General features: G+C 38.5%; 1 protein-coding gene across 2 annotated transcripts; it reads right to left on the bottom strand.

Moving 5' to 3' along the window:
* Positions 1–693: 693 nt before the first annotated feature.
* TCTN3 (tectonic family member 3) lies at positions 694–27771 on the bottom strand. Of its 2 annotated transcripts, XM_014858435.3 has the most exons (14): positions 27414–27771; positions 27119–27242; positions 26686–26804; positions 22945–23072; positions 22602–22710; positions 20588–20703; positions 20058–20093; positions 19417–19503; positions 18218–18343; positions 17232–17339; positions 16712–16806; positions 16028–16181; positions 12316–12453; positions 694–3562 (listed from the first exon to the last, which is right to left on the bottom strand). In XM_014858435.3, exons 1-14 carry the CDS (start codon positions 27754–27756, stop codon positions 3326–3328), a joined length of 1920 nt encoding a protein of 639 aa, XP_014713921.3. In that variant the 5' UTR covers positions 27757–27771; the 3' UTR covers positions 694–3325. The 2 variants fall into 2 exon arrangements, with proteins under 2 accessions (XP_014713921.3, XP_070342465.1); XM_070486364.1 differs by lacking the exon at positions 19417–19503 and having other exon boundaries at positions 697–3562; positions 27414–27763.

Raw genomic sequence — 27771 nt, 5'->3', positions numbered from 1 at the left:
AACAATATTTGAGAGTACCTGTTTCTCCACACCTATAACAAGCTGGCTGCGATTTCAATTTGATTCTACCCAAACTGTACATATTCCTTTACAGTAAAACTTGCTCCTTAAATTGAATACATGATTACAGTAGAGAACTTCCATGCAGTAAGTCAAACGGCTGATAATTTACATGTATGGGGGGAGGAACTAAGAAGACTGCATTGTTCTATGGATAGTTTAAAAAATGTTTTTGAACGTCTGTTACAGGGAGAGTGGCTGGAGATAAGATGACCATAAAATCTTATCTAAGGTATGTTAAGCAGCCTTGTAATTGGAAACTAAGGTTTATAAGCTAATCAAATTAGCAGAGGGTAGAGGGGAAAAGAACACGAGGTATTCCTGCCTTGGAAGAGCAGGTGTGCTGATTTCTGGTGTAAGATCTCAATATGCTACAGTCTAAAAAGGCACAATAGGTCACAATTAGATACTATTTCATACCTACTAGGATGGCTAAAATAAAACAGACAGTAACAAATGTTGGTAAGAACGTGGAGAAATTGGAACCCTTATACACTGCTGGTGGGATTGTAAAATGGTGTAGCTGCTTTGGAGAATAGTCCGGCAGTTTCTCAATAAGTTAGACTTACATATTACCCAGCAATTCCACTCTTAGGTACATATTCAAGATAAATAAGAAAAGTCCACACAAAAACTTGTACATTAATGTTTATAGCAGCATTATTCATAATAGCCAAAGAAGTAGGAACTCAAACATCCGTCAACTGATGAACAGATAAATGAGATGTGGTATACTCACACAATGGAATATTATTCAGCCATAAAAAGGAATGAAGTACTGATACATGCTATAGCATGGATGAACCTTGAAAACATTATGCTAAGAAGCCAGACACAAAAGGCCACATACAATGATTCCATTGACATGAGATGTCCAGAATAGGAAAATCTATAGAGACACAAAGTGGATTAGTGACTGCTAGGAACTAGGGGGAGTGGGGAAATGGAAGTGACTGCTAATCAGTACACAGTTTCTTTTTAGGGTGATGAAAATGTCTTGGAATTAGTGGTGATGATAACTGAATATACTAAAAACCACTGAATTGTATACTTTAAAAGGGTGAATTTTATGGTACATGAATTACATTTCAGATACAATTTCTGTTTAAACGCATAAAATGGTTTCATAGCACTTGGGCGTGGGGATAAGCATTTGAATAAAGGAGTAGAAGGACTACATTTTGAAAAGGACTCATAGGCTGTTGGGAATGGATTAGATGTCTCCTACCCCATAATTTAGGATGAGTTGTCATGTAAGTTTATTTCCCTTTAAGAAGCCCAAACTGGAGAACCTGACTACTCTAACAGCTTTGTGGTCTGTTTTAGTATAGATCTCCCTGGAAGCAGGGTTGCTGAATTACAGACTCTGGTGGGAACCATGCCAGCAGTGTCTCAGCTCCCGACTCCCCTTGTGCAGAAACCTCCCTTGTGCACAGAAGCACTTCCTCCTTGTTTAGTAATAACTGCCACAAGAACTTTGCCACTTTCTCCCAGGGAAGTAGGTTACTTTCGAGGTACTTTGGAATGGGGCAAAATGATAAACCTGTCAGATACGGTATTTACAATTGGCATTTTCTGCTCATGAAGCAGGGTTTATTATAACTAAGTATAAGCTTTATTAAATGGCAATTTTAGATTCAGATCATTAATGTGGAAAAAAATAGACTATCTTCCAATTCTCTCTGCCTGGCTTTCAAGTGTCCATATATTGAGCGCCCATCTTAGCACCTATTTTGCTCATTCAGTGTTTCTGCTACAGTCACTTTAGTCTCCCAACTCTCTGGTCCACAGGAGCCTCTGGGCCTACGCTCAGGTTGTTCTTGGCTCCTGGGATCATTTTCTCTATCTCACTCACTCTCCCAATCCTACCCATCCAATCCCACCACCTCCTCAAAGCTTGTCCCTCACTAGTCTAGGCCACACTGATTGTTTCTCTGCACAAATCTGTCTATGTCACATGTCAATCTTCCTCCACTAAACTGTCAGCTCACTGAGGGGGTGTTATCTTACAATTCTGTGTTTCAGAGTAGGTGCTCAATACTATTTTCAATGGAATTAATTATTACATCCTATTTTTTATAAAAGGGATTTAAAAGTTTAAGACAATTAGATACAATGAATCTTCCATGAAAATTTTGCCTTAATTATAAGGATAGCATAATTCTGCTGTAGGCCTAAACCTTTTTATACTTCCTGCTTTCCAAGTTTTCTATCATAATTCCCAAGCAATTCCTCTCCACCCAAGAATGATAATAAGAAATTACCTTTTTAAGGAGTTTTCTCTGCAAGCCAGAATCTCTGAGTTGGTCATGCATGTAGAGACCAACCATGCCCACATACACAGCCCTTTGTAAGCCGACATTGCCTTATGCTAAAAAACAGATTTCATGCTGAACTCATTACTAATGTCAGTGCCAGACAATTGGGGTCTTCAGAGAGTCTTATCTCCCAGGAAGAGAACTCCACTATCTTAATTTGAATGCTACTGTGCTATGTATCAAAGGTTTTTTTTTTTGTTTTTAACCTCACACACATAGAAAAATAGTCATCAGGCAGATCACATGTCAGTTAACTTCTTTGTGCTGCTGGAATTCGAACAGCAAAGCTCTCAATCAATTTTATTTCTCCTCACCACAATGGAGAGAAGGAAAGAGCAGAAATGGGTGGTAGGGTCATATGCTAGTAGAAAAGGGGGCTGGGATTCCACATTCATTTTGGAAACTGAGTAGGAAGAATAGCTTTCTCCAACATGCCTGGGCAGAGTGTGGCCCAAGGGAGTGGGGAGGAGCCAGACAAAATATATAGCCAGCAGTTTTCTCTTCTGAACAGTCAGCTCCTCTCAAGTCCAGAGGGCAGCTATTCCCGAGTTCACTGGGGGGACAGCAGGAGCGTGTTCCTTTTGATGTTGAGCCCAAGTGTGCCTGTGAGCAGGTGGATGAAGATCTTGCCATCCTTTAGTCAGGCATAACACAACCTGAAGGGCTGGAGGAAGGGCTCTTTATGTTCTTCCTTGCTTGAGAAGTAGAGAACCTAATGTGTACCTGGTGGTCTGCAGAGTCCTAAGCAGAGAGCTATTTTGAATAAGATATTTTTACTGCTTTCTAAGATTCCTTCTTTCATATACAAAGATTCCTTTAGTTAGGTCCTCTGTTATCTTAAGTGCTCTTCTTCGGTCATGAGCAGGTAAGGACCTATTTAGCCAAGGTAAGTAGGCTGCCTCAGAACTTCCCATAGGGAAAAGTGAAGTCTGATTCTTCTCCTTTTTTCACTTAGTCTCTAGGTTGAGAACTCCAAGTAGGAAGAGACACAGGAGAAGGATGGGAGAGACTGAGCCTTTTTGAGAGTCGACTCCTCTGCTGAATGCCACTTTGAAGGGAAGGAAGAAGTCGAATGGCAATTTCCAGTACATTCTGGGTTGGCCCCTTGGAGGCTCTGGCTTCTGGGTAATGTCCACAAAGGTCACAACAGTTGTCAAAGATATTTCTGTTACTTGTTGGGAATCCTGCAGGAAGAAAGTCCATGACAGGTCAGTGCTTGGTACTCATTCGTATAGCCCTCCAACTTGACTTTTATTATTACTTTCCCTGAAGAAAGACCAAAACCAAACTGCTTAAGCAAGACATACCCTTTTCTCATGTTGTTCACATGCAGTTCTCTTTCTATCATATACAAGGAAATGAATTTCTAGGCAGCAGTCCATGACGCCAGAACTGTGAGGTTACACCTACCCAAAGATTGACTAGCTTCCCCGAACCAGGGCGTTGCCTGATATCAGAGAAGCCAGATGGCAAAACTGCTGCTGTGACATGCTTAGCAGCTGTGCTTCATCAAGTCCCCGAGGGCTCCAGGCTCTGAAAGAGCACATATGCACTAGTGGATGTAGTGGTGGCAATTCCCTTCCTTCTTCCATTGCAGAAAGAACTGTGAAATTTCATAGAAGAGACAAAGAACCCAGTAATGTTGATAAAAACCCCATCAGATTCACAGAATCTCAAGGTGAGAAAGGATCCTCCCAAACATCTACCAATTCCAGTCAAATAAAACAGATGCTCCCAGAAGAACGGACCTTGTCAAACTGACTCAAGTATCTGACCTAGTAGACATAGCTTTTGGTAGATATGTTTGCAGCTTGATGACTGGAACATGTTTATCTAAAATGAATTCCCTTTGGTCTGACTCTAGGCTTACCAAGCAAATGTCTGATTATAATTTGACAGTAAATAACTATCTTGTTGAACCAGAAATAAAGGTTTTCTCTATTCACCTTCCTTCACTCTGATGCCACATATTATCTGCTATGGTCCTTGGCATCAATAAATAACAAATTCTGGGAACATAATTTTGCCTGGAATAAGCTTTCTAGGTACCTTTTTTTTTTATACTGGGTGTGGGGCCAGTGCTGTGATAATCTTGCATGTTACATTAACTCTTTGGATTCTTTTTTTAAACAGTGAAGCTCATGAGGGACTTGGCATAGAACTAATCTAACTTCTGAGGCACTGAAAAAAACCACACGCATTCCAAGGACAGCCTGCTTAGGCTGAAGCTGCTGAGGGAATCCTGATTCCAGCCAGGCATGGAAGACTGGCTGAGATGAACCAGACAAAAAAAAATGGGGAGGAGTTTATTACTTAAGAGTAAGTAATAAACTTTCTTTGGAGTTTAACTTACAAAAGGATTTACTGTTAAGACTTTAATTTTTTCACAGGACCGTTAAAATGGGGAGAGTATAGTCAATTTTTGTTTTGTTGTTTTTTTTTTGAGGAAGATTAGCCCTGAGCTAACTACTGCCAATCCTCCTCTTTTTGCTGAGGAAAACTGGCCCTAAGCTAACATCCGTGCCCATCTTCCTCTACTTTATATGTGGGACGCCTACCACAGCATGACGTGCCAGGGCGGTGCCATGTCTGCACCCAGGATGCAAACTGACAAACCCCAGGCCACCGAAGCAGAACGTGCACACTTAACCGCTGCGCCACTGGACCGGCCCAAGTATACTCAATTTTTGAAGTAAATCTCTGAAGTTGACGTTATTGAAAGCATGTTAATATTGTTATTTAATCTGATTACAGAATGCATTATGTGTATTGGCTGGGATGGCTGGAAATACTTTGGGATGGGAAATAGAATAGGGAATTAATTTTCAGCCTTGTGCTCAGCTCAGTGTTGTCCAGAAGTTGATTTAATTAATGTGCTGTTCTGACTCATTTCAGAGCCTTTGGAGGAGGGCAAATTTTAAACTGTCCAGTAGCAGTCCCAGGAGGATACCAAAGGAGCTGTGGTTAGAACTGGGATAGTGGTCTTGTGATGGAAGAATGTAGTTTTGCATTAAGAAGCCCACTGCTACACACCCAAGCCACATCCACCTACTTAGCGTTTCTTAGGAATAAAGCTGACATTGTTATCTCTATCTGTCTGATTCCTTTTAATTGGTTTCAAACTCAGGCAGGGAAAAGAGGAGTGTCATTAGCTCCCTCAAACTCCAAGACTAGGGAATGTCTGGTGGCTTGAGGTTAGCCTATACTCAGAACTGACCTCTAAGATAGCTATGAGCACAAGAAGGCAACCTTTAGGCCCATGTCTACTCAAATATATATACATATATATGTATTCAATGCCCGGGAAACCCTACCTGATAAAAGTTTTTTTTGAAGAGAATTGTTTTTTCAGATTCACCCAGGATATAGGCTCATCAAGAGCTACTACTAGACTTGATTTTAAGATGACAATGGAAAGATATCTTGTCCCTATTTATCTCAAAACCACTCCAATCCAATAAGAAACAGATACAAAAACGCCATCTTCACTGAAATGGAGAGACATCACAATATGTGAATACAGAAAGCAGATGGAAGCAAGGTTTCACAGAGGGAAAGAATGCCAAACCTAAAAGCCTTCAGAGACTAGAAACAAGCAGATTTCTGTGGGACCCTGAAAGACTAATAGGATATAACAGAGAAGCAGGGATGAGGTGGGGACAGAAAATGGTTACTGAATGATAGCCCCTCAATACAATCAGGCAACTACCCCTTCCCCAACTCAACAAGAGACTGGACAATTTAAACCAGAGAAATTCTAGATTTAGGGACACTGGGCATAAAGAAAGGCAGAGCGAGGTATGGAAATAAAAATAGGGAAATTATTCTGTATAATGAAATCTCTCCCCTCATCTAGCTCCAAAATGCTGATAGATGATTTTTATACCCATGCCCTTCAGTCAGGAGTCAGGAGAGACTTTTCTGGAGAAAATGAACAGTTGCAGCAAAAAGACACAAAGATACTGACATTTGCTAGCTCCACAACCCCAAAAAGCGACTGTACCTAATTGCTGTACAGTGAAGGCCACAAGTCAGTAAGTCTCACTCATGATCACAGAGCTTTCAATCAGCTTAATAGCTTACTCTTATGTTGGACAGACAGCTAGAGATTGCCAGATGTGGGGAAACTTCTCACATTAAAGAGAAAACCTGTATCAAATGAGCAGAAAAAACAAACTCAGAGGAAACAGAGACAAAGAAAGATGAAGATGATAATTTGTTAAGATCTTCAAATATATATAAGAAAAGGATATTATTAAATGAAACAGAAAACAAGAAAGTCCTCTTAAATATTAAAAATGTGCGAAAATAAAAAAAAATTCAGCAAAAAGGTTTAGAGACAAAGCTGAGTTTCTCTTCTAGAAAGAAGAAAAAAATAGACAATATGAGAGAAAAAAGGAAAAAAAATTAGAGAATCAATCTAGTGACCCTGTAGCAGATTGATAGTTCCAAAAAGAGAACAGAGAACTGTGTGTGTGTTTTTTTTGGGGGGTGGGGGGGGAATCATTAAACATGTTATAATAATTAAAACTTCTCAGAACTAAGTTTTCAGAGTAAAAAACCCCATGAATTGTTCAGTATAATGAATGAAGGAAAAAACCTACCAAAGGCATGATATTGTAGAAGCTTCAGGTTACTAGGAGCAAAAAGATCTTAAAATGGCTTGTGAACAGCAGTACTGGAAACTAGAAGACAATAGAGGAATGCCTTCAAATTGTGAGTGAAAATCTTTTTCAGTCTAGAATTCTATATCTAACCAAATGACCAAACATAACTGATATCATGATAATGATGATGATGTTTGAATAAAGTTATCTTTAGACATGTGGACTAAAGAAAAAAATGTACTTTATGTGCACCTTTTTTTCCAAAGAGGGTATTAGAATTTGAGCTCCACCAAAACAAGAGAGTAAACCAAGAAAAAGGAAAACGTAGTGTCCAGTAAACAGTTAATCTAATACAAGTAAGAAGCAAGAGGAATCCCCAGGATGACAGTAAAGGAAAGTTCCATAACAATTGCTGGGCAGTTACTAGTTCATATTACATCAGGTAACGAAGGTCTCCATGAAGAAAATACGTAGGAAAAAGTACAACTGACGGCATTTCATGGCAAGTTCAACTGTTCGGAAAACTGCATTGAGAGAAATTTTACAGAGCTGTTAAGAGTGTGAGAAGCCTTAGCCTTTAGCTCAAAGAAAATTAAAGAAATGAAATATGAGGTCATTATTAATTTCAGAAAGAAAAATTTCACAAAAATTTAACTACTTGGCTCACCATATTTATATAATCATAATAATGAAACATTGCATATTAATTTAATAAAATATTTTGATATAATTACATTGGGAGAGTGATGGGAGGGGTAGGAGCAGAATAACAGAACTAAACTTAACACATGATTCAAGAGGTAACAGTATAGTATTGCTTAGAAATTGAGGTAAATATCAGAAGAAATAGTAAAAGAGCTAAAAAGGTAATTTCTGCAGAGCAGGATGGTGGGGGGGATATAGGACTTTATTTTTTGTTGATATCCTCTTTTCTGGCATTTTTTCACTTAAAAAAATATGCATTATTTTGATAAATTATACAATTATAAATTTGACAAATTATAACAGTATCTAGCATTAGCCCAATCTTCAGGGGAACTCTGAAATATAAGGTAGGCTTCACAGTCCCAACAATTTGTGTTGTCCCAGCACAAGGCAAAGGAGCTGGGCTTTAATATTCTTGTGCCCTTAATTCATTGCTTAAGGTCCCTACGGAAGATGTGTATTTCCAGGCACTTTACAGGCAAAGTGGGTTCTGGTAGCTTGAGGGCAGCCTTCCAAAGAGACAAAACAAAACAAAATAGCCTCAGGCATACCGACCAAATTAAATAAGGGGGGGGGGGATGAAAAATAGAAAGGTTACTGCAAAAAGCAAAATTACATTTGGTAGTCAACAGGGGATCACATATAAGATATAAAAGAACGGAAAGAAATGCCCAAACTAAAAACCTATCCATCATCCTTGACTCATTCTCCCTCAACATCCACATCCAAGCCATCAAGTCCTACCTGTGACACTCCTAAATCCTCTCAACTCTGTCTACTTCCTGCAGGCCTCACAGCCCGACCCTGGCTCAGGCTATTAACATCTCCTGGTGAATTTCTAGAACCATGCTGTAAACTTCACTTCGGTATGGCTCCATACTTTCTATAACAGCAGGGATGACGCTATCTTTGTTGAGTGTTCTTTGTCTTTCTTAGTATACTGCTTGTTTAATTATGAGATTGTGGCAGAGGTTCTTGGCCTGGCTTCAAGAAATCAATAAATCCCTTGAAACTATGTAAAGAACGTTATGTGTCTATGCACTTTTCGAGTAAGTGAATAGCTTTCAACAGATTGTCAATGGGTCTATGAGATTAAGAACCACTAAGAAGACTGGCAGATATTGGCAGTTTTTCTAGCATATGCTGTTTGATTGATACATAAAATGCTGCCAACTTTCAATTATAATGAATAAAAGGCATTTATTAAATAAAACAATATAATTAGCTTTGAAATGTAGTCAGAAATGTATTCTCTAAAATTGTTTTTTCGAATTGCAGATTGTGACCCATTAATGTCTAGTATTTTAAAAAAACAGAATAACTACAATAGAAAATATCATAGAGTACATTGCATAAAGATACTGTCTTATAAAACTTTTATTTCAGTTTTATACATGTGTGTGTTTTAAGCTGGGTTATGTGTAAAATATATTTCCTATCATGGGTGATAGCCAACAAAGGTTGAAAAACACTGCTCATCTCTTTTGTGTTTTGCTTTAAACCTTCTTGATATGCCACTTCCATGGAAAGTTAGAAGCAAAAAAGTTATGATAAAAGTAATAATGATGATATGATGAGCAATATTTACTGAGTGTTCACTATGTGCCAGGAGCTGTGCTAAGTGTTTTACTTTTATGATCTCACTTACTCTGTACAACCCAATGAAGTATTATTATTAATATCAATTTTAGAGATGAGAACATTTAGATTTAGAGAAGTAAAATAACTTGATTTAGACCTAGGTCTGACTCAAAACGCATGCTCTTAATTACCACCCTAAACTGCAGGCAACAGGTCTCCTAGATAATCTAAAAAGCTTGAGGATTCACTTAAAGATAAAGATGAATTGATATTATTGTGGAAAGAGTTCAGAGCTTTGATCCTGTGATGCTACACTGTTCTTTACACTCACTTATTATTTTCATTTTAATTGATCCAGAATATTCTGTAAAACTAGTTGTTTCTTCCTAGAGATATATTTCCTTTTTTAAATTAAAAAGTTTATATGCAGACAGGAGACAATGTATTTTATCAATCCTCAAACTTAAAGGTCTCTTTAAGGGCCCAATTAGTATAAAATTATAAGCAGCAGAGTATCATGTAAATAAATCCTATTTACTTCAGGAGTTTGTCGTGCGTATTCAACACTTATTAAACAACACATAAAAATACTACCAATACCTGTCGCATAGTAAATGTTCAATGCATGTTTAGCTATTATTTTATCATACAAGACGACAGGGAAGTCTAGACAGTGTTTTGCTTAATTCTACCCTACTTTGTAGTCTGTCCTTGGGAACTTTCCAAAATTTTGCTACTTCACTTTTTATAGTGAGAGGAATGTAAAGTGTTTCTAAAGCTACAACTACACAATGAAAAGTCATTCAGACAGTTCAGTCTAAAATTCAACTGACCATCTAACAGCTTGATTTCAGGGTTCATAAACACAATTGCCTACTGGCCTAAGCTGATAACCTGAATGAGAGAAGTGGGATGGCTAAGGGTGGGTAGGCATAGGGTGTGTGAATGGGATACTCTATTTAAAAGTGGAAATCACCATCAGTGACAGGAGATTTTATGCCATGTAGGAGTTGAGGATCTCTATTGCCAGATCTTCAAAAGAAGTTAGGAATCTGGATGTCAAAGTGAAATTTCCCGATCTTTAAGTGTTGGCACAAATTTAAGAAACAAGACACTTTGTAGGCCAAACAAAACAAGTCTATAGGTTATATAAAGCCCATAGGCTGCCAGTTTGCCACCCAGCTTTAGTTTTATGCCATTACTCAGACACATGAAGCTGAATGACATAGCCTAGGTGAGACCATTATCAACCACAACCTTTCAAAGGGTGGCCAGAAGGGGAGGGAGAAGAATTGTAGAAGATATGCCTTCAGCAAGTGTAACTCCTCTTTTCACTTTAGAGGCTCTTGCTGTTCTGAGAAAAAAATTTCACAGGAAGTCCTGAGACACAAGCCCGTGTGGATAAGGGAATTGATTAAAGTTAAGGACAAATAATTAGTATAAACGCATAAAGAAAAAGTATGTTTATGTGACTTCAGGAGAAAATTTCCATTCAAGATTGAAGAAATAAAAAAAAATCTTTCAATACAGATACTAAAACTCTCTCTTTATTAGAGAAAGAAATACTTTGCTTAACTTTTGTGATCTGACACTATCATTTCATAACTCCTTTTACTTTTACAGGGCCTGGCATCTTTAATGGAGGTGAGTTTCTCAAGTCAACCCTTAAAAATTTCTGTGTAATCAAAATTAGCTTTGCAAATCCTTTAAATGACCCTAAGTAAATGAACATGATTTTGTATATACCATACCACCTCTCAATAAGTTCAAAACAGCTAATTTTTACTCCATCATTGGGACAGATACTGTTTCTTCAGTGAGCACGAATGAAGCAAAGCTGAAATTCTCAATTGTCAACCACTTAGGCCAGTTAGATGTGAATGACTGTAAAATGTGATTTTGTAGAGGGGGCAAGCTAGGCTGAAAAGCTAACCTCTACTAAATACTACAAAAAGACAATGATTAAAATATCTAGACAAGAAAGGGGCACTGGGTAGCTTTAATGGCTAAGAGAACCAGAGATCTGGGAAAATAAAAAGAAGAGTCCTGTGGGTATCTTCCCAAACTACACAGGTACTCATAAATAAAGATACAGTTAAGAAAAATATAACAATGGATTCACTGCAGGATCTGTAACAGATTCAACGAGTCTTATAGAAATAGTTCTGTTTTATTCACTAAACCAACACAGAGAGAGCATGGTATGTTCTCAGTAACACAGTTTCTAATAACCTGAATTTTAACCCAATTTATAGGCACAGAGAGCTAAGGTGCTCAACCTTGTTGTAAGGAAGAACTAAAGGTATTTTACTTTTGACCTAAATGTAGTCTCTAGTTTATTTCTTTGCTGGGATGTAAATGCAATGACTTAAAGTTAATAATGTCAATAGTTTTAATTTTCATTAAAAATTAATAAAGTGGCATACCAGTTTATATAAGAATCAGTTTACCAGGACCTACTCATTTCTGTTTTTGAACTTCTAAAGCTAACGATTAGGTTCTAAAACCAAGGCTGATGCTAAATCTATCCTAAGGTACATCATAGACAATTGGTATATGTTTACTCCATATTAAAATTATTTATTTTAATGGAGCACAATCAACCAAGAATTGATGACTACAAACTTGTCACAGCAGTAACTTTAACAGCAATGAACAGGCTCAGAGACTCTGATAAGTCTGTAACTGTCACACTGAATACACAGTTATGGAAAATGTTTTCCGTAGTTGAATCTACAAGTATAGTAATACTAGTATGATAATTTAAAAGAAATTAATCTACACCTTAGTCTGGGTTCAGGAAATTTCAAAAAAACTGGAGGAAAAAAGGACATAGATTGTATTCACCATGACAACATGCTAATTTCAGTAACCAGGCAGGCAGGATAGACTTGAAAGTTAATTGTGTCAGCTCACTCTAACCAAACATTGGCTGGTAGCATAAACTGGCTCTCAGAAGTTAAAAAACGATCTGGGCATCAAATGGCTGACAAGACAATCATGGCTTTGCAAGGCTTAGTGGTCCTTTATGAGACATGACTTACCTGTATGGACTGGCATTGATAGAGGAATCGGGCTCCTGACACATGAGCTTGTGGGTTGGACTGGAGGCCTATATATGCCCACAATACTTGGATCTCCAGGGCAATGGGTATGACACAGCAGGAAGTACAATGCAGAGCCTGCAGAAGGGTAAAGAAGCATCTGCTTGAATTGCTGATAGTTGCCTATAGTCAGCCACCATGCATTTAGTAGCCATTGTTTCTTAAACATTATACAATAGCAGAGAAGGCAATGTGGTTTACAGAAAGAACACAAAGTTCACAACAGACTAATTATTGTTTTTGATCTTTAAAAAATTATTATTCTAAAATGGAAATTACTAATATAGAGATTAATAAAATATGAGCCCATGTACAATGGTTATAAGAAGCACTCAGTGAGCAAGGCATAGTCAACATTGTAGAATGCTGGAAGAAGAAACAGCAATTTCTGGTTGAGGATGGCTTCATGGAACTGGGATGAGAGTAATATGTGCCTGGGAGAAATGATGATTAAAGGAAAATTCAAGGAAGAGAGATGGCATATAAACAGGTGTGCAACTGGAACAGCATACAATGCCATGGAGGAACATTCATTGCCTAATTTGAATAATAGTGAGAGTGCCTCCTACGTGCTAGGCACGTTTAAGGCACTGGCCTTGAGCAGACCATTTGGCTGAAGCACAGATCTGAACACAGGAGCAGTGAAAGGTTAAGGAATAAGACATCTCAGGGTTAGATTATGAAGTCCAACCAAGTAGTCTGACTCTAGGAGGATTAACTGCAAGATGCAGGAAGGATTGATAGAGGTAAGGACATCAATCAGGAGGTTAGTATAAATTTAGCAGGTGCAAACTATCCTCAAATATGCCTGTATTTTTCTAGCTTCATACTTTTTTATAGTAAGGTTCAGATACAGGCAATAATACATGTAAAGTAGGAATGGGGGAGACAGACCATGATTATGTTTATTAAGAAACTGTCAAACTGTTTTGCAAAGCGGCTTCACCATTTTGCAGTCCTGCCAACAATGTCTAAGGGTTCCCATTTCTTCATATCCTTGCCAACACTTGTTGTTGTCTATCTTTTAAATTATAGCCATCCTAGTCAGCATAAATTGGTAGCTCATCGTGGTTTTACATTTCTTTAATGGATAAGGATGTTGATATTTTTTCATGTGTTTGTTCTAAATATTTTTAAACACTTTTCTTTTCATTTATTCTACAGTAGGAACATTTTTCCACATCATCAAATGTTCTTCAAAAAAGGGATTTAAAAATATAAATAACAATTTTAAGAACAATAAAGAGTAGTTCCACTATAATCTCAATCCTTATCACTAACCATCCCCTTTCTGTGCTTAGCCAAAACCCCACTCCATATGGTATGGCTATATTTGAGGTTTAAGAGAACTCAATTTGACTTCAGTTGCCCAAAGGCTGGATTGAGTACCTCTTTACTTATCCATCCAAATCTCCTTAAAAGAGAAAGAAGTATATAAGGAATAAAGTTGTAATAGTGCTGAGAAGGGAAAAGGGGCACTTTAAAAATAATCTCTAAGGGGACAGCCTTTCAAAGTCTGAAACAAAACTCAGGGGTAAAAAAAAAGAAAGATTGATAAATTTCACAACATAAAAATCAATTTATGCATTGCAAAAAACACCATAAACAAAGTCAAAAGACAAATGGGAGAAAAGCTTCTGCAAATCGTACTACAGAAAAGAGCCCATTTCTCAAATCCATAAAAGAGTTCCTACAAGTCATAAGACCAGTAATTCAATAAAAATGGGCAAGAGATATAAATAGATCATAGTGAAGAAAATACAAATTGTTCAACCATATGCCAAGATATTCAACCTTACTCATAGTAAGAGAAAAATAAAACTATACTAGGATGATATTTTTCACTTATCAGATGAGTAAAGATGAAAAAGTTTGATAACAGTGTTGATGAGAGAGTATATGGTAATAAGCCGTCTCACGTTTGGATGAGGAATTGTAAACTGGTAAACCTGCATGGGGAATAAATTGGCAATATTTATTAAAATTTTAAAAGCTTATACCCATTGATCTAGCATTCTGCTTCTAGGATTTATGATATAGGTTTAGTCTTACACGTATGAAATGGTGACTGACCCAGGTTATGAAATGCCATATTGTTTGTAATAGCAAAAGACTAAAAATAACCTGAATGTCCACCAATAAAACCGGTTAAATAAATTATGGTTCATCCATATAACGGAATATTATAAAACTATACTATGCAAAGAATGCGGAAGCTTATAATGTACTGATGCAGAACAAACTCTTACAGCAAGTGAAAATAGCATGGTGCAGAGCAGAGTTTATGCCATTATATGATTTGGGTAAAAAAAAAAGACTATGAGAGCATTTACTTGTGTGAGCATGCAATATCTCTGGAAGGAAAGAAACTAGTAACTTCAGCTGCCTCTGTGGAAGAGAAGAGCTATCTGAGAGAGTGATTTTTATTTTGTACTTTTTGGATTTTTGAGTCAAGTTTATGTATTACTTATACAGAAAAAGAAACAAAAATTCAAATGAAAAGAAAATTAAAAGTACAGCTGAATAAAATCAGGAAGTAGGGGGTAAACAAAAGAGGAAGAAGACAGAACAGCAGAGCAAATGTCCTTATTTTACTTATACCTGCATGCACTGATCTAGCGGGCCACCAGAGAGAGGAAAAACAGAAACAGCTGAATGAGGTTACTTCTGGGGCGGAGGGTGTTGAGTTTTTTTGTTTGTTTGTTTTGTTTTTTAAGATTTTATTTTTTCCTTTTTCTCCCCAAAGCCCCCCGGTACATAGTTGTGTATTCTTCGTTGTGGGTTCCTCTAGTTGTGGCATGTGGGACGCTGCCTCAGCGTGGTCTGACGAGCAGTGCCATGTCCGCACCCAGGATTCGAACCGACGAAACACTGGGCCGCCTGCAGCGGAGCGCGCGAACTTAACCACTCGGCCACGGGGCCAGCCCCTTGAGATTTTTATTTTCATTTAATACCATTCTATATGGTTTGAATTTTTAACCTGTTGATGTATTCATACATAAATGTAAATGTAAAAATGTAAATTTTATAACAACAGAAAGAATACAATTTCAACATCAAAGAAAGAATCTGACCAAATATTTAAGAATATAACAGACTATTTGAAATATACGATGTGACCTTGAACCACAGAGTAATCTCTAGATTTTCTAACTTAAATTTTTTCTCCAAGTAAGGAAAATAAGTTAGGTGTAAACCTACCCAGAAATAATAATTTCAAACGGACATGATTTCTTACATTCTTCCTTTATGACAACCACATTTTCCTTCTATAACAACCACAACATCTATGGAAAAAAGGCTGTTTTTTTTTTTTTAAAGATTGGCACCTGAGCTAACAACTGTTCCCAATCTTTTTTTTTTCTGCTTTATCTCCCCAAATTCCCCCCCAGTACATAGTTGTATATCTTAGTTGCAGGTCCTTCTAGTTGTGGCATGTGGGATGCTGCCTCAACGTGGCCTGATGAGTGGTGCCATGTCCGTGCCCAGGATCTGAACCGGTGAAACCCCGGGCCACCGCAGCAGAGCACTCAAACTTAACCACTTGGCCACAGGGCCAGCCCCAAAAAGGCTGTTTTTAATTTTAATATCTATAATTTACAAACAGAGGGAGAAAGTGAGTCTCAGTCAGAAAGTGTATTTCTCTCCTTACCGAAACACTGCAGTTCCTGCTGAGGATCCTGGTCCACTCTCCCTTCTGGGCTGGGTCAGCATTACCAAAGATGGCAACAAGCTCTGGTCTGGGTCTTCCGTGAAGCGTCTGATAAATCTCCTGCTGCAAGTGGCTGCAGTCCATCTTTCTTAGCCTGAAATGAAACACCATGGAGGCTGGAGTTCAACACTAACATAATAATGTAACCATATTAGTATATTAATCTAAATGTTAGAAATAATATTATAAAATAAATCGGAGGCACTAATCCTTAGTAGGTATAAAGGACTGTCAGAAGACTCTTAGCAATATTATAAGACTATAAGATTATATTTTATATATTTTTATATATAATATATATTATATATATTTATATTTATATATTTATAAATATATATTTATATATAAATTTATATTTTATTATATAAATATATAAATTTATTACATATTATTTATATATAAATTTATATATTTGTTTATATATAAATATATATTTATATTTATATAAGATTTATATATAAGATTTATATATATTATAAGGTTATATATTATAAGATTATAAGACTATTTATTCCTCACTAGCATTCTCTGAACTTCCATGTAAAATACAAAAGTTGCCATATTAACATATTCCCTATAGACAGGGACAAAATTGTGGGAAATGATGGGGAAGCAAAGAATTACCTGTGCTTGCATCCAGATATTGCATTCACTCCAAACTGTACTTCGTGTCTCTTAACAGAGCAAGTTCCATCACCCTGGCTCTGCAGGAGGGTCATCTGAGGTGGAAAGTGATGGTCAAGGAGATCACAGAAACAAAGGAGGCAGACTGGAAAATTTATGTTCTTATTGTTTCCTTAACACTATATATATTTTATTAATATCACTCAATTCACAAATTTTTTCCTCTGGTAATTAAAAAATACACAGAGCAATTACTGTTTTTTCAAAAATTGTTAATCATATACCAGCATACAAATATCTCATTAAAACAAACAAAAATCAGTAACAATCCTCACCTTTGGCCAGTCTAAAAGTCTTTGGTAGTATCAACATTTGCGAACATACCATATTAATGGTTTGGAAAAGGAAGTCCTGAATACCTAAAAAATAGGGAACCTCAGGAATTGGAAAATCCAAAAGATTAGCAGCCGCAGCTTCTCTCATTGGGCTGCAACAACTCACCCAGCTCCAAAAAGGATACTGAGTGCCTTATATCACTGGTTAGAGCCAAAAGTGGCTTCCCAACAATATAGCCAGGATTCCCACTTCTAGGCCTAGTAAGAGAAGCAGGTGTGCTCTGTTGAAAAGCCTGCAGAAAGAGTGAAGAAAAGTCAGTTATGGAGAAAAGCATGCTCCCCCACCTTCCGTTGCTTGGCTTCACACCCTTCCTTGAGGAACTGCAGTAAGTTAGCTGCACTGAACAATCTGGCTTCCTTCCACAGTGTAGCATGTTGCAGAAATTTCTACTCCAGTGTTTCTTTTCCTTTTTGTTATTCACTAAAATAAATTCTGAGTGATGTCAATATTGAAATTCACTATATGCTACCAAGGATTACAACTAAGGTTCTAACGATGATCCCTCAATGCTGTTTCTCAAAAATTATAATCAATTTAGGGCTTTGTTCAGCCTGGCTGAAACCAGAGGAATTTAAATGTAACTTTAAAAGTATATTTTAATTAACTATAAAAGTTTCAGAGATGAACTCTGAGAGATACAGGACTTTAGTTCATCATCTGAGGGTAGAATTGAGAAGAAACTGGACTCTGTTGGGTTCAAAAAAGAAGAAAGAAGTAGAAGAAAGCCAAAAGATGGTGATCAAGACTGGAAACTTAGATTAAGTGGGAAGTAAATAAGATGCTGAATGCCCAGAAATACAAGAAAAGCCAGTTAAAGAAGTTCCATGGGATGTTGGCTGAGTTTATGATTCAAACTGACCATTTAAAAAAAGAGTTTGGACTTGAGACTGCAGCCCTGCTTTGCTGGGGACCAGATAGAGAATCAGAGAAATTGTTAATGAATAAACAAAGATAACTCTCTATCACTTGCAGTTAAATTATGGAATATTAATTGTGGAGGCTAGGCCTTGATACTCTTATTTTACTTCACATGTGTTACAGAAGCAGAGGAACTATTTCTACCCCAGTATTTCTTCCCCTCTCGATCCCCTGCAGGAGAAGGGCCCTAACCCTGAAGCGCATGATGAAGTGCTGCTGTAAGGAAGTTCCTGGCTCAACAGTCAGGTTCGTTTGTCCAAAACTGACAGAGACTTTCTGGATTCCCAAAGTCCCATTGGTCTCTATCTCATAGATGACCTGAAATACAAAAGTAGAAGCAATTAATAAAAATTATTTAGTGGGCTAATTATGTTTAGGACATAAGATTTCCTGTCTTTCAGGGTTTTATTACAACTGAATGAGAGTACAGCATGGTGACTACAGTTAACAATACTGTATTGTATATTTGAAAATTGCTAAGAGAGTAGATCTTAAAAGTTCTCATTGCAAGAAGAAAAAATTTATAACTATATGTGGTGATGAATGTTAACTAAACTTACTGTGGTAATCATTTTGCGATAAATACATATATCAAATCATTATGTTGTACACCTAAAACTAATACAATGTTATATGTCAATTATCTCTCAGTAAAAAAATAACCGAATGAGGGAGACTAAAAAAGAAATCTTAAAAATGCCAAACACAAATACCCTGAAGAGATAATGTTGATTTCATATTATATCTACACGTGAAAGAAGAGACTAGATAGACTTCTTTGAAAGGGTTCATGGGAGAGGTGAGTTTACAGTAAGAATTGAAAGGGAAGAAAAGTAAGTTTTGTTTGGGTGCAGAGGTGAGTAGAAGCACAAGCAGAGGTGAGAATGGAATGGAAACTTGGTTTACTTGGCTCTCACAATGTCTGAGGATGAATAAAGATAGTAGCTGGAGGTGGAAGTCATAAACAACTGAAGGTAACCTTAGATTTCTGAGCACAGTCTTTAAAATGATAATTCTTAATTCTGTGGGTTGACTGAAAGAGAGAGAAGAGACCAAAAGAAGTTGACTAGTCTATTTCATATTTTCAGATGATACTGACTTTGTCAACAGAAGAAAATGTGGTCAGTAAAAATCTATTATAGACTGCATATGGGTAAAAAAAGAGGAGTCAGAAATAATGTTCTGGACATGAAATACCAGAGGACTGTAGCAATGGAAATGACTGCAACATGGTAGGGAGAAAGGTAATGAGCTCAGTTCTTGACATGTTAAGTTTCAGGTAATGCACATAAATTCACGTGGGGCTGGTCTGGTACATAATGGAAGATGAGGCACCTCTGGTAATGTTGATCAACATACATCAGTCCAGAATCTGAAGTCAGTGTCCCTACCTGGGAAACAACATTCTGACAAGTGTTTCCAGCCAACAGAGGAGAGCCAGGCTGTGACTGTGAGACAAGTGTTACAGGAACCTGGAACTAGCAAGGGAAAGAAGCAAATCAACTAAAATAGAAAATAGCACTTTGTCTTCTAGCTACATATCATGCTGAAATGAGTATTTTTCATTCTCGACCATCACCTTTTTTCTTTCCTTCCATTGCCAGCCTCCTAACTTAAGTTCAAAACTCATTCTAAATCAGCACTTCTGAAAACATATTTCTCAGAACATTAATTCTATTAGCTATACAGGTTCCATGGTCAAATAAGTTTTAGAAATACTATATTTGACACTCCCCTCTTAGAGATTAACAAGGCCCTCTAGCATATTAGACTCTAAGAAATCCACCCTAAAATACCAGGTTGAACTTTATTTAACCCAATGTTTCCCAGACTTATCTAACACCTTATGAATTCTTATTTCATACGTTTATTAATCATATGGAAAAATCATTGTTTTAGATTCATATTTAACAGTTTGATACATCACACATACATTTTCTTTCACCATTACAATCTAGACCGAAACTGCCTCAGATGCAAAGGGACCAAATATTATATTTTCTTTCCTTTTTCCTGATGAATAGCATCATACCTTCATATTCTGCAGATCAGTCATACCTCTTGGAACCTAGCATAAGAAAACAGCAGGAACATGAGTGTAAACATATCTTACGTAAAATCTCCAGGAGCTTGTGGTTTCACATTTGGGGAGATACAATCAACATATTAGAACGATTCACTTCCTATCTTCTGACTCTTCCTCACACTAAAATGCCAGAAGCAGAGCTGAGAGGAGGTTGGATGAACTGTGATGCCCACCTACTCTGAGCAGAGCTCTATCAAACAGCAAAAGCAAACGTTTTGGTGAAATAATAGATGTCACCCCCTCCAACTCTACGTAGCCAATCCCATTAGCCAGGAGGGCGAGAATCTCTTTTCCTGGCTATATAGCCCTGATTCTTTCATCTTTCTTCAGATGATAGGGTTTCCAGGCCCTCTGCCTTTTATGTAACTCTTGGGCATTCTGACTTCTAGTTCAGTGCTTTTTCCACAACCCAACAGTGGGAAGCATGTCAACTTTAAATCCACAGTGGCGACAGTGGGGAGAGAAGGGACACCCACCTTCAAGACTGTGAAGTTATAGTAGGAGGCAGCATTGAGGGCTGGGTCCAGGGTACAGCTATTTGCCAGGTTCTTGAAGAAACGAGCACAGGTTGTACTTTTACTTTCCAGGAAACCTTAGAACACAAAGAATTAAGTGAGTGGTAAATGAGAGAGCCTATTTTTTTTTTAAATTTATATATATATATATATATTTGTTTATTTATGTAAGCAAGATATGCCAATTTATTCTCTAAAACTCTGTCTTACAATACCATGTGTTCTTCATATCAATATCTATAAAACACTTTTTTCTCTCCCAGTGTCATATCTTTCTGTAGTCTTTTCATAGATTTATGCATATTACTTTTTGAATGTTTATAGATATGTCTGTTTATAACATGCAAAAGTTTGTAAAAGGAATTCCAAAGTATCAGTAGGACAAAATAAAGGCCCAAAACACAACTATATACTTATACATATGTATATATATGTATATGCATGTATCAAATGATTATCTGTGGGACAGCACATTTGGGAAAATTGTTTGGTATAGTGCATCTAAGATGATGTAGACACTCGAGTTCTTCATATTTGGAATACATCTGGATCTTAGTGAATCCATTTAGTTTAGTATTCTATCAAGCAAGATATACTGAGATTTAATTACCAGTATTGGGTATCTTAAATTACTCTTCTTTTGGAATTATTCATATTTTAAAGATTCAGACTTGATCCCTCATTTTTGAGATGTGATTAATTGGAATCCAGCAGATTGTTAAATGCTATTTTCTTAATTACATAAAATTTTGTTTAAGTGTTGAAAAGCAAGCCCACAAACTCCTTATGAGTTAGAAGCATATGGTTGAAAAATATTAGGTCCCAGGGGGCTGGCCCGGTGGTGTAGTGGTGAAGTTCACGTGTTCTGCTTTGGAGGCCCAGGGTTCACAGGATTGAATCCTGGGCGCAGACCTACATACCATTCATCAAGCCATGCTGTGGCGGCATCCCACATACAAATTAGAGGAAGACTGGTGAAGATGTCAGCTCAGTGACAATCTTCCTCAAGCAAAAATAGGAAGATTGGCAACAGATGTTAGCTCAGGGCCAATTTCCCTCACACACACAAAAATATATATATTAGGTCCCAGAAGAGTAGAATATATTAGGTCAAGTTGTCTGCCTAAATTCACATAAACTATTTAAGACAAATTAATTGTTTTTCTTAAACTTTTCTGGTTTAGTAGTTCTCTATCTTTATTTGGTAAGCCTGCCCAGCATTTAAGTAGTATTTAGAAGCTAGTCTTCCTTTCCAGGGTCTTATAGGCCATTTAGTTCCTAGCTATATTGGCCTGACAACATCACACTCACCCCCTAAGAATCACCCTAGCATACAATCAGAATTGGATTTATACTCTATAGTACCTTGGTTACAATATTGAGTCTGAGTCTTATGATCCATCCTGAGGGAGAAAACTTATTTTATATTTATTTATTTTTTTGAGGAAGATTAGCCCTGAGCTAACATCTGCTGCAATCCTCCTCTTTTTGCTGAGGAAGACTGACCCTGAGCTAACATCTGTGCCCATCTTCCTCTACTGTATATGTGAGATGCCTGCCACAGCATGGCTTGCCAAGCGGTGCCATGTCTGCAACCGGTATCTGAACTGGCAAACCCTGGGTCGCTGAAGCAGAACGTGCAAAACTTAACCACTGCGCCAGCGGGCCAGCCCAAACAATTTTTTTTTTGAGGAAGATTAGCCCTGAGCTAACATCTGCCACCAATCTTCCTCTTTTTGCTGAGAAAGACTAGCCCTGAGCTACCACCTGTGCCCATCTTCCTCTATTTTATGTGGGATGCCTGCCACAGCATGGCTTGACAAGCAGTGCATAGGTCTACACCCGGGATCTGAACCAGTGAACCCTGGGCCACTGAAGTGGAACATGCAAACTTAACTGCTGTGCCACTGGGCCAGTCCCAAGAAAACTTACTTTAAATTGAATAAAAAGGCTGGCACTTCTGCTTTGGACTCACCGGCAGGATTGCTCTCAGCACAGAGGCCCCCAGCTCCAACTCCTGCAGGCTGCCTCAGTAAGCTTATGACAGACCACTTGGGGAAGTAAGTCAGAATGGGGTCCCCAGCCTAAACAAAGTACAGCAGAAATTTATTCACAATGAGACTGGGCTGAACTCCACTGAAAAAGAAAAAGTGGAAGCAAAAGTTAACTCGACAACTTGTTAATGTGGACAATACTGCCCTCCAAAAGAGTGAACAATAGTGCACTTAGTTATAGGTGCCTACCTAAAGATACCTGATCAGTTGTTGGCTATGAGGGTAAAACCAAACCAAACAATTCTGCCCCCTCCGCAGGCTCACCCTGTAGAAAGGTGCTGGCGACTGGTTTTGGAATGTTGAAGTGAATGATCTGCCTCCAAACTCTGTAGCCAGGGCCTGGAAGTTGGTTGCATTGACCTTTTGGAGCTTCTGGAAATAGTTTAATTTTGCTAAAATATTTTTAAAAAGAAAAGGGGTTTAGATAAAAGAAAAACATTTATTCTTAAATATCTGGTGCACCAAGTAACTAATTTTTTAAAATATCTTTATTGAGACATAATATATACAAAGTAAAGTATGCAAATGGACTAATCTTAAGTGCAAACTTAGGATTTTTACGTATTTATATACTTTTATCAGTAGCACTCAGATTAAGTTATAGAACATTTTCCTGGAAAGTTCCCAATCAATACTCTGTCTTCAGACTTAACAATGATTCTCATTGCTATCACTTTCTAATGCATTTGTAATCTATTAATTGAATTACTGTTTTAGTATTAAGATCTGAGAAAAGAATATGATCAAGGAATTCCAGTCAGTTCCAAGTCTCTGATGCTGGGAATGTGTATGACTAGCAATTTGTGATGAAAATTGGAGGCTCAGGGGCTGGCCCAGTGGTGTACTGGTTAAGTTCGTCTGCTCCACTTCAGCAGCCTGGGATTTGCAGGTTTGTGGCCCAGGAGTGGACCTGCACACTGCTGATCAAGCCATGCTGTGGCAGCATTCCACATACAAAAATAGAGGAAGACTGGCACAGATGTTAGCTCAGGGCCAATCTTCCTCACCAAAAAAGAAAAAGCAAACAAAAATTGGAGGCTCAATAATGCTGACATTTGCCCTGTATCAGATGAGTCTCTAGTACAATAAAATGGTACTGTTTTCATAGGAACATGGCAAAGTTGGAGACAATACTTGTTTTGTCCTCTCCAAATCTTCCAGTTTCCTCTAAACTTCAACTGACCAGTCTTAATAATAATGTTTCCATCTCTCAAGTACATGGATTTGTCATATTTTATTCCTTTCACTTTATAATTTCTACATTCAAGATTTCAGGTACCCTAAAAGAGTAATTTCTGTAACGATTCCAAAATTTCTTTTATAGCAATGTATAAATCTATCGAAGTTCCTGCAGCCATCTCTTTATGGCACTTCAGACCAGGAGAGAGATGTAGGAAAAGGGCTCTGACACTGTCCCTTACCCAGAGGGTGACAAGTGATGGATGACTCTGCTTTACCACCCAAGTCCTCTGCTAACTTGAAAAAGGAACACAGCAGAAACATCCCCAAACTAGTTCCTTTTATTCCTCATAATTATGGTCATTTGGACACATTCAGAAAGGAATCAATATTTGCACCATTGAAACCTAATGAGGAATCCACATTACATATGCTTGACCTTTATCCTCTGTGATCGCAAAATCTTAATTATTTGACTTTTCAGCTAGAGCAGGAAATGAAGACAACTCTCAATTCTGGGGCCTTTCAGATTATTCATTCTCTACAAATCTCCTAGATCTTTGTTACTCAAAGTGTGGTGCACAGACGAGCAGCCTCAGCATCACCTGGGAGGTTATTAGAAATTCAGAATTCTGAAATTCTGACCTGAGTTATAATTTGCATGTTAACAAGATCTCCAGGTGATGTGCATGCATATTAGAGATTGACAAGCATTGCTGTGGAACAGATGACGCTAATGCTGCTGGTCTGGAGACCACCTCTAATCTGAAATCTTCAAACTTTGAAGCTTCCAGGAGCTGTTTAACGTTTTCTTCAGAACTCATACCTGAAAACCACATTGAAGAAATACTTACCTCATAAAAAATGCAGTTGTTTCTATTTTTATAAATGAAAGAAAAGTTTAAGCTAAGAAAGAAGATAAGCTGAGATGGCAAATATCCATCTGGCTATTTTTTCATGGCTTAAAAGAATAAGAGAAAGTTAACATTTTGTGTCTCACTTTAGTGCAGGGATATTGGTGGTAGTGGTGGTGAAGCAGGGATAATGCAGATAAGGAGCATAGGCTAAGGGTAATAAGTAGAGTTTTTGCCTAAAACTTCTACCATCACACATTGTATATTATACCTAACAGAGCTTACAGGCATTTAGACTTAGATTGATACAATTTTAGATGTGGAAAGAAGCCTAGAGACCATCTGGCCAATTCCATTAGGAAATTTGGATCCTGAGAGGTAAATGAGTTGCAAAAGGTCACAGAGCCATCTGGCAGAGCCAAGAGATCACAGCTCTCCTGATTCGCAGTCTTGGGTTTCTCCCACTCCATAATGCTATACAGACTTTGACAAAGAGTATCTGTTACTCATGATCATTATCAGCAAATATTTAGCACTGTGGGCAAACAAAGATATGGTCCATCCTTTCTAGGTGCTGACCATTTACCTGGGGAGACACACTGTTCATATAAACTGCTAACAATTCAAAGTATCCTATAAGTTCCAATGAAGTGACTCTCAGGTGTTGTTGGAGAAAGAAAGTTCAGAAACACTGGTCCAGAAGCAGTGTGCAGGATGGTATGGGAGGCAGGAGGGGAGATTAAAAGCAGGGAGCACCTGGTTGGTTGGACGCTGTTGCAGTAGCCCCGGAGCACGATCATAAGGCTGGAGCTAGAAGGCAGCGAGAGACTTGGAAAGGATGGGACAGCCACAGCCCTGTATTTTAGAATGGACCCTTTGCCTTGCTCCCTTTACCCTCTCACAACCTGAATGGTCAGAAGGCTCCTGACAACTACCTCCAGATTCAAGTCCCTCCAGACCCAAAATTTGGTTATTTTCTGGAAAAAAAGTACAGTTTTGCAATTTCTTTTCTAACAGAGGAAATCAGCATGAGCTGACTTTCAGAGTGTAAGGACTACAATTTAAGTCTGTTTTGTGTGAGAACATTATTTTGCTTCTTAGACATTAAAAAAAAAAAGACATATTCGCTTCCTATCTTCGGAAATGTTATAGGCATCACCAGCAAATTTCTAAGTCTATTTAAAAACCTTAGTAACGACCATTCTCACTTTTATTGCACTCCAGAGTCACAGAGCACTTCCACATGCAGGGCTAGTGATATTATTTCTCATTTTGCAGTTGAAGAAACGAGTCTGGAAATACTAAGGGATTTGCCCAAGTCTGTGCAGCTGGTAAGTAAATGGCAGAGCTGAGATCCAAGACTCTTAGACTGTTGCCTCATGAAATAAAAACAAGGTTGGTGTAGACTAATTTGTCAAAGACGTTCACTTAAGTATTATTTGGTACCTCTGATATGTCAGGCACTTGGGATTTAGTGAGTGCCTTCGTGGAGACTGTAGCAAGTGAGGGATATAGTCTATCTGTAATTATCTGAGCTAAGAGGGACGACTGAAATTAAAGTTCTGTGTGGGTTTTCTGATCCACAGCCAATAGGGCATAAGAAATTGCAAATCAGAGAAGAGAGATGGAGGAGGGGGAGAGGTAGTAGAAGAGGGAGGATGACAGATTCAAAGGATAAAAAAGTTTAAAAAACAAAGAAAAGGAGGGGCTGTCCCGGTGGTGCAGTGGTTAAGTTTGCACACTCTGCTTCGGCGGCCAGGGTTCACAGGCTCAGATCCCAGGCCACTCATCAAGCCATTCTGTGGTGGCATCCCACATAAAGTAGAGGAAGACTGGCACAGATGTTAGCTCAGGGCCACTCTTCCTCACACACAAGAAAAACAAAAACAAAGAAAAGGAAAAAAAGACCAGGGACAAAGCCAATTCTCAATAAATGTTAAGCAGTAAGAAAAGCAAACATCTTTATACTCACAGTCATTCACATGGACACAAAACTGTCTAATTCCATTTGAATCCATGAAAACTCTCGAAGGAAAAGGAGAATTACTCCTGAAGATAAGAGAGTTGTCCACACATACCCAGCTTGAAGACCTGTGAGGAAACAGGATGAATAGATACATTTGGAAGTGGAGGATTAGGTCTAAAGAAGGGTGCCCCACAGAAGCCAGAGAGGACTCCTTGGGCAGCCACAGGATAACATGAAGGTCCTATTCTATGGGACAGCTCTGTTCTAGAGAATCAGAAGAGGAACGCTGTTCCAGGAAAAAAACCAAGGTAGTTCCAGTCCTGGGCGCGGGGGACGGGGGAGAAGAGGAGGCACGAAGATTCTGTCTCTCTACTTCCAAATACTACCTATTCTAGGGCCCCAATCTGCTTTAGGAGTCAACCTGAGCACTGCAGCTCACCTCACACTGCCAGGAAGGCAGAAGGAGAAAACTGTCCTCGGATGGAGAAGATAGCAGTCCCTGTCGCAGCAGCAATTTATATCGCAGGCACCAGGAGTCAAGTCACAGACGCAGATCGGTAAGACTATGAAAGTACAACATAAAGCAGAGCGAATGGGAGGAGGATCCCTAAACTCTTCCAAGTGTTAATTCCCCCTCTGCCGACTGCCCCGCTCCTTACTTGGTGGCATTCAGTTTGTTCACAGAATTTTAGATCTAAGTCAGTAGCTTCCATCCCCACATGCCCTCCCCTCACCTGGGAAGAGGTCCACGGTCCTATTCCCAGGCGCCGAGGGGGTCACCACAGTAGGGCCCACGGTAGAGATCTCAGGCACGGTCCAGTGAGTTTCAGTCCCCTCCGAGGACTGAGGGGTTCCGCCCTGCGTCCTTGACTCCAGGGTCAAAGGGGTGGGCACTGCCTCTGACGGGGAAGAGGAGGGCTGAGGCCGGCCGCCCTCGGGGACCATCAGGAAGAGCACCTGCAGTAGCGCGAGCTGCGAGGTGCACATGGGGCTGTCGAGACCCCCAAGGCTTTGACGTGGGTATTGGCGGTCGCCAGAAGCGTCGCTAGAGCGTGGATGGGAGGAGTTGCATCTCATGACGTCATCCGTATG

The sequence above is a fragment of the Equus asinus genome, chromosome 2 (genome assembly GCF_041296235.1).
Source record: "Equus asinus isolate D_3611 breed Donkey chromosome 2, EquAss-T2T_v2, whole genome shotgun sequence".
NCBI classification, from domain to species: domain Eukaryota; kingdom Metazoa; phylum Chordata; class Mammalia; order Perissodactyla; family Equidae; genus Equus; species Equus asinus.
This window is presented reverse-complemented; position numbering and strand designations above follow the sequence as displayed.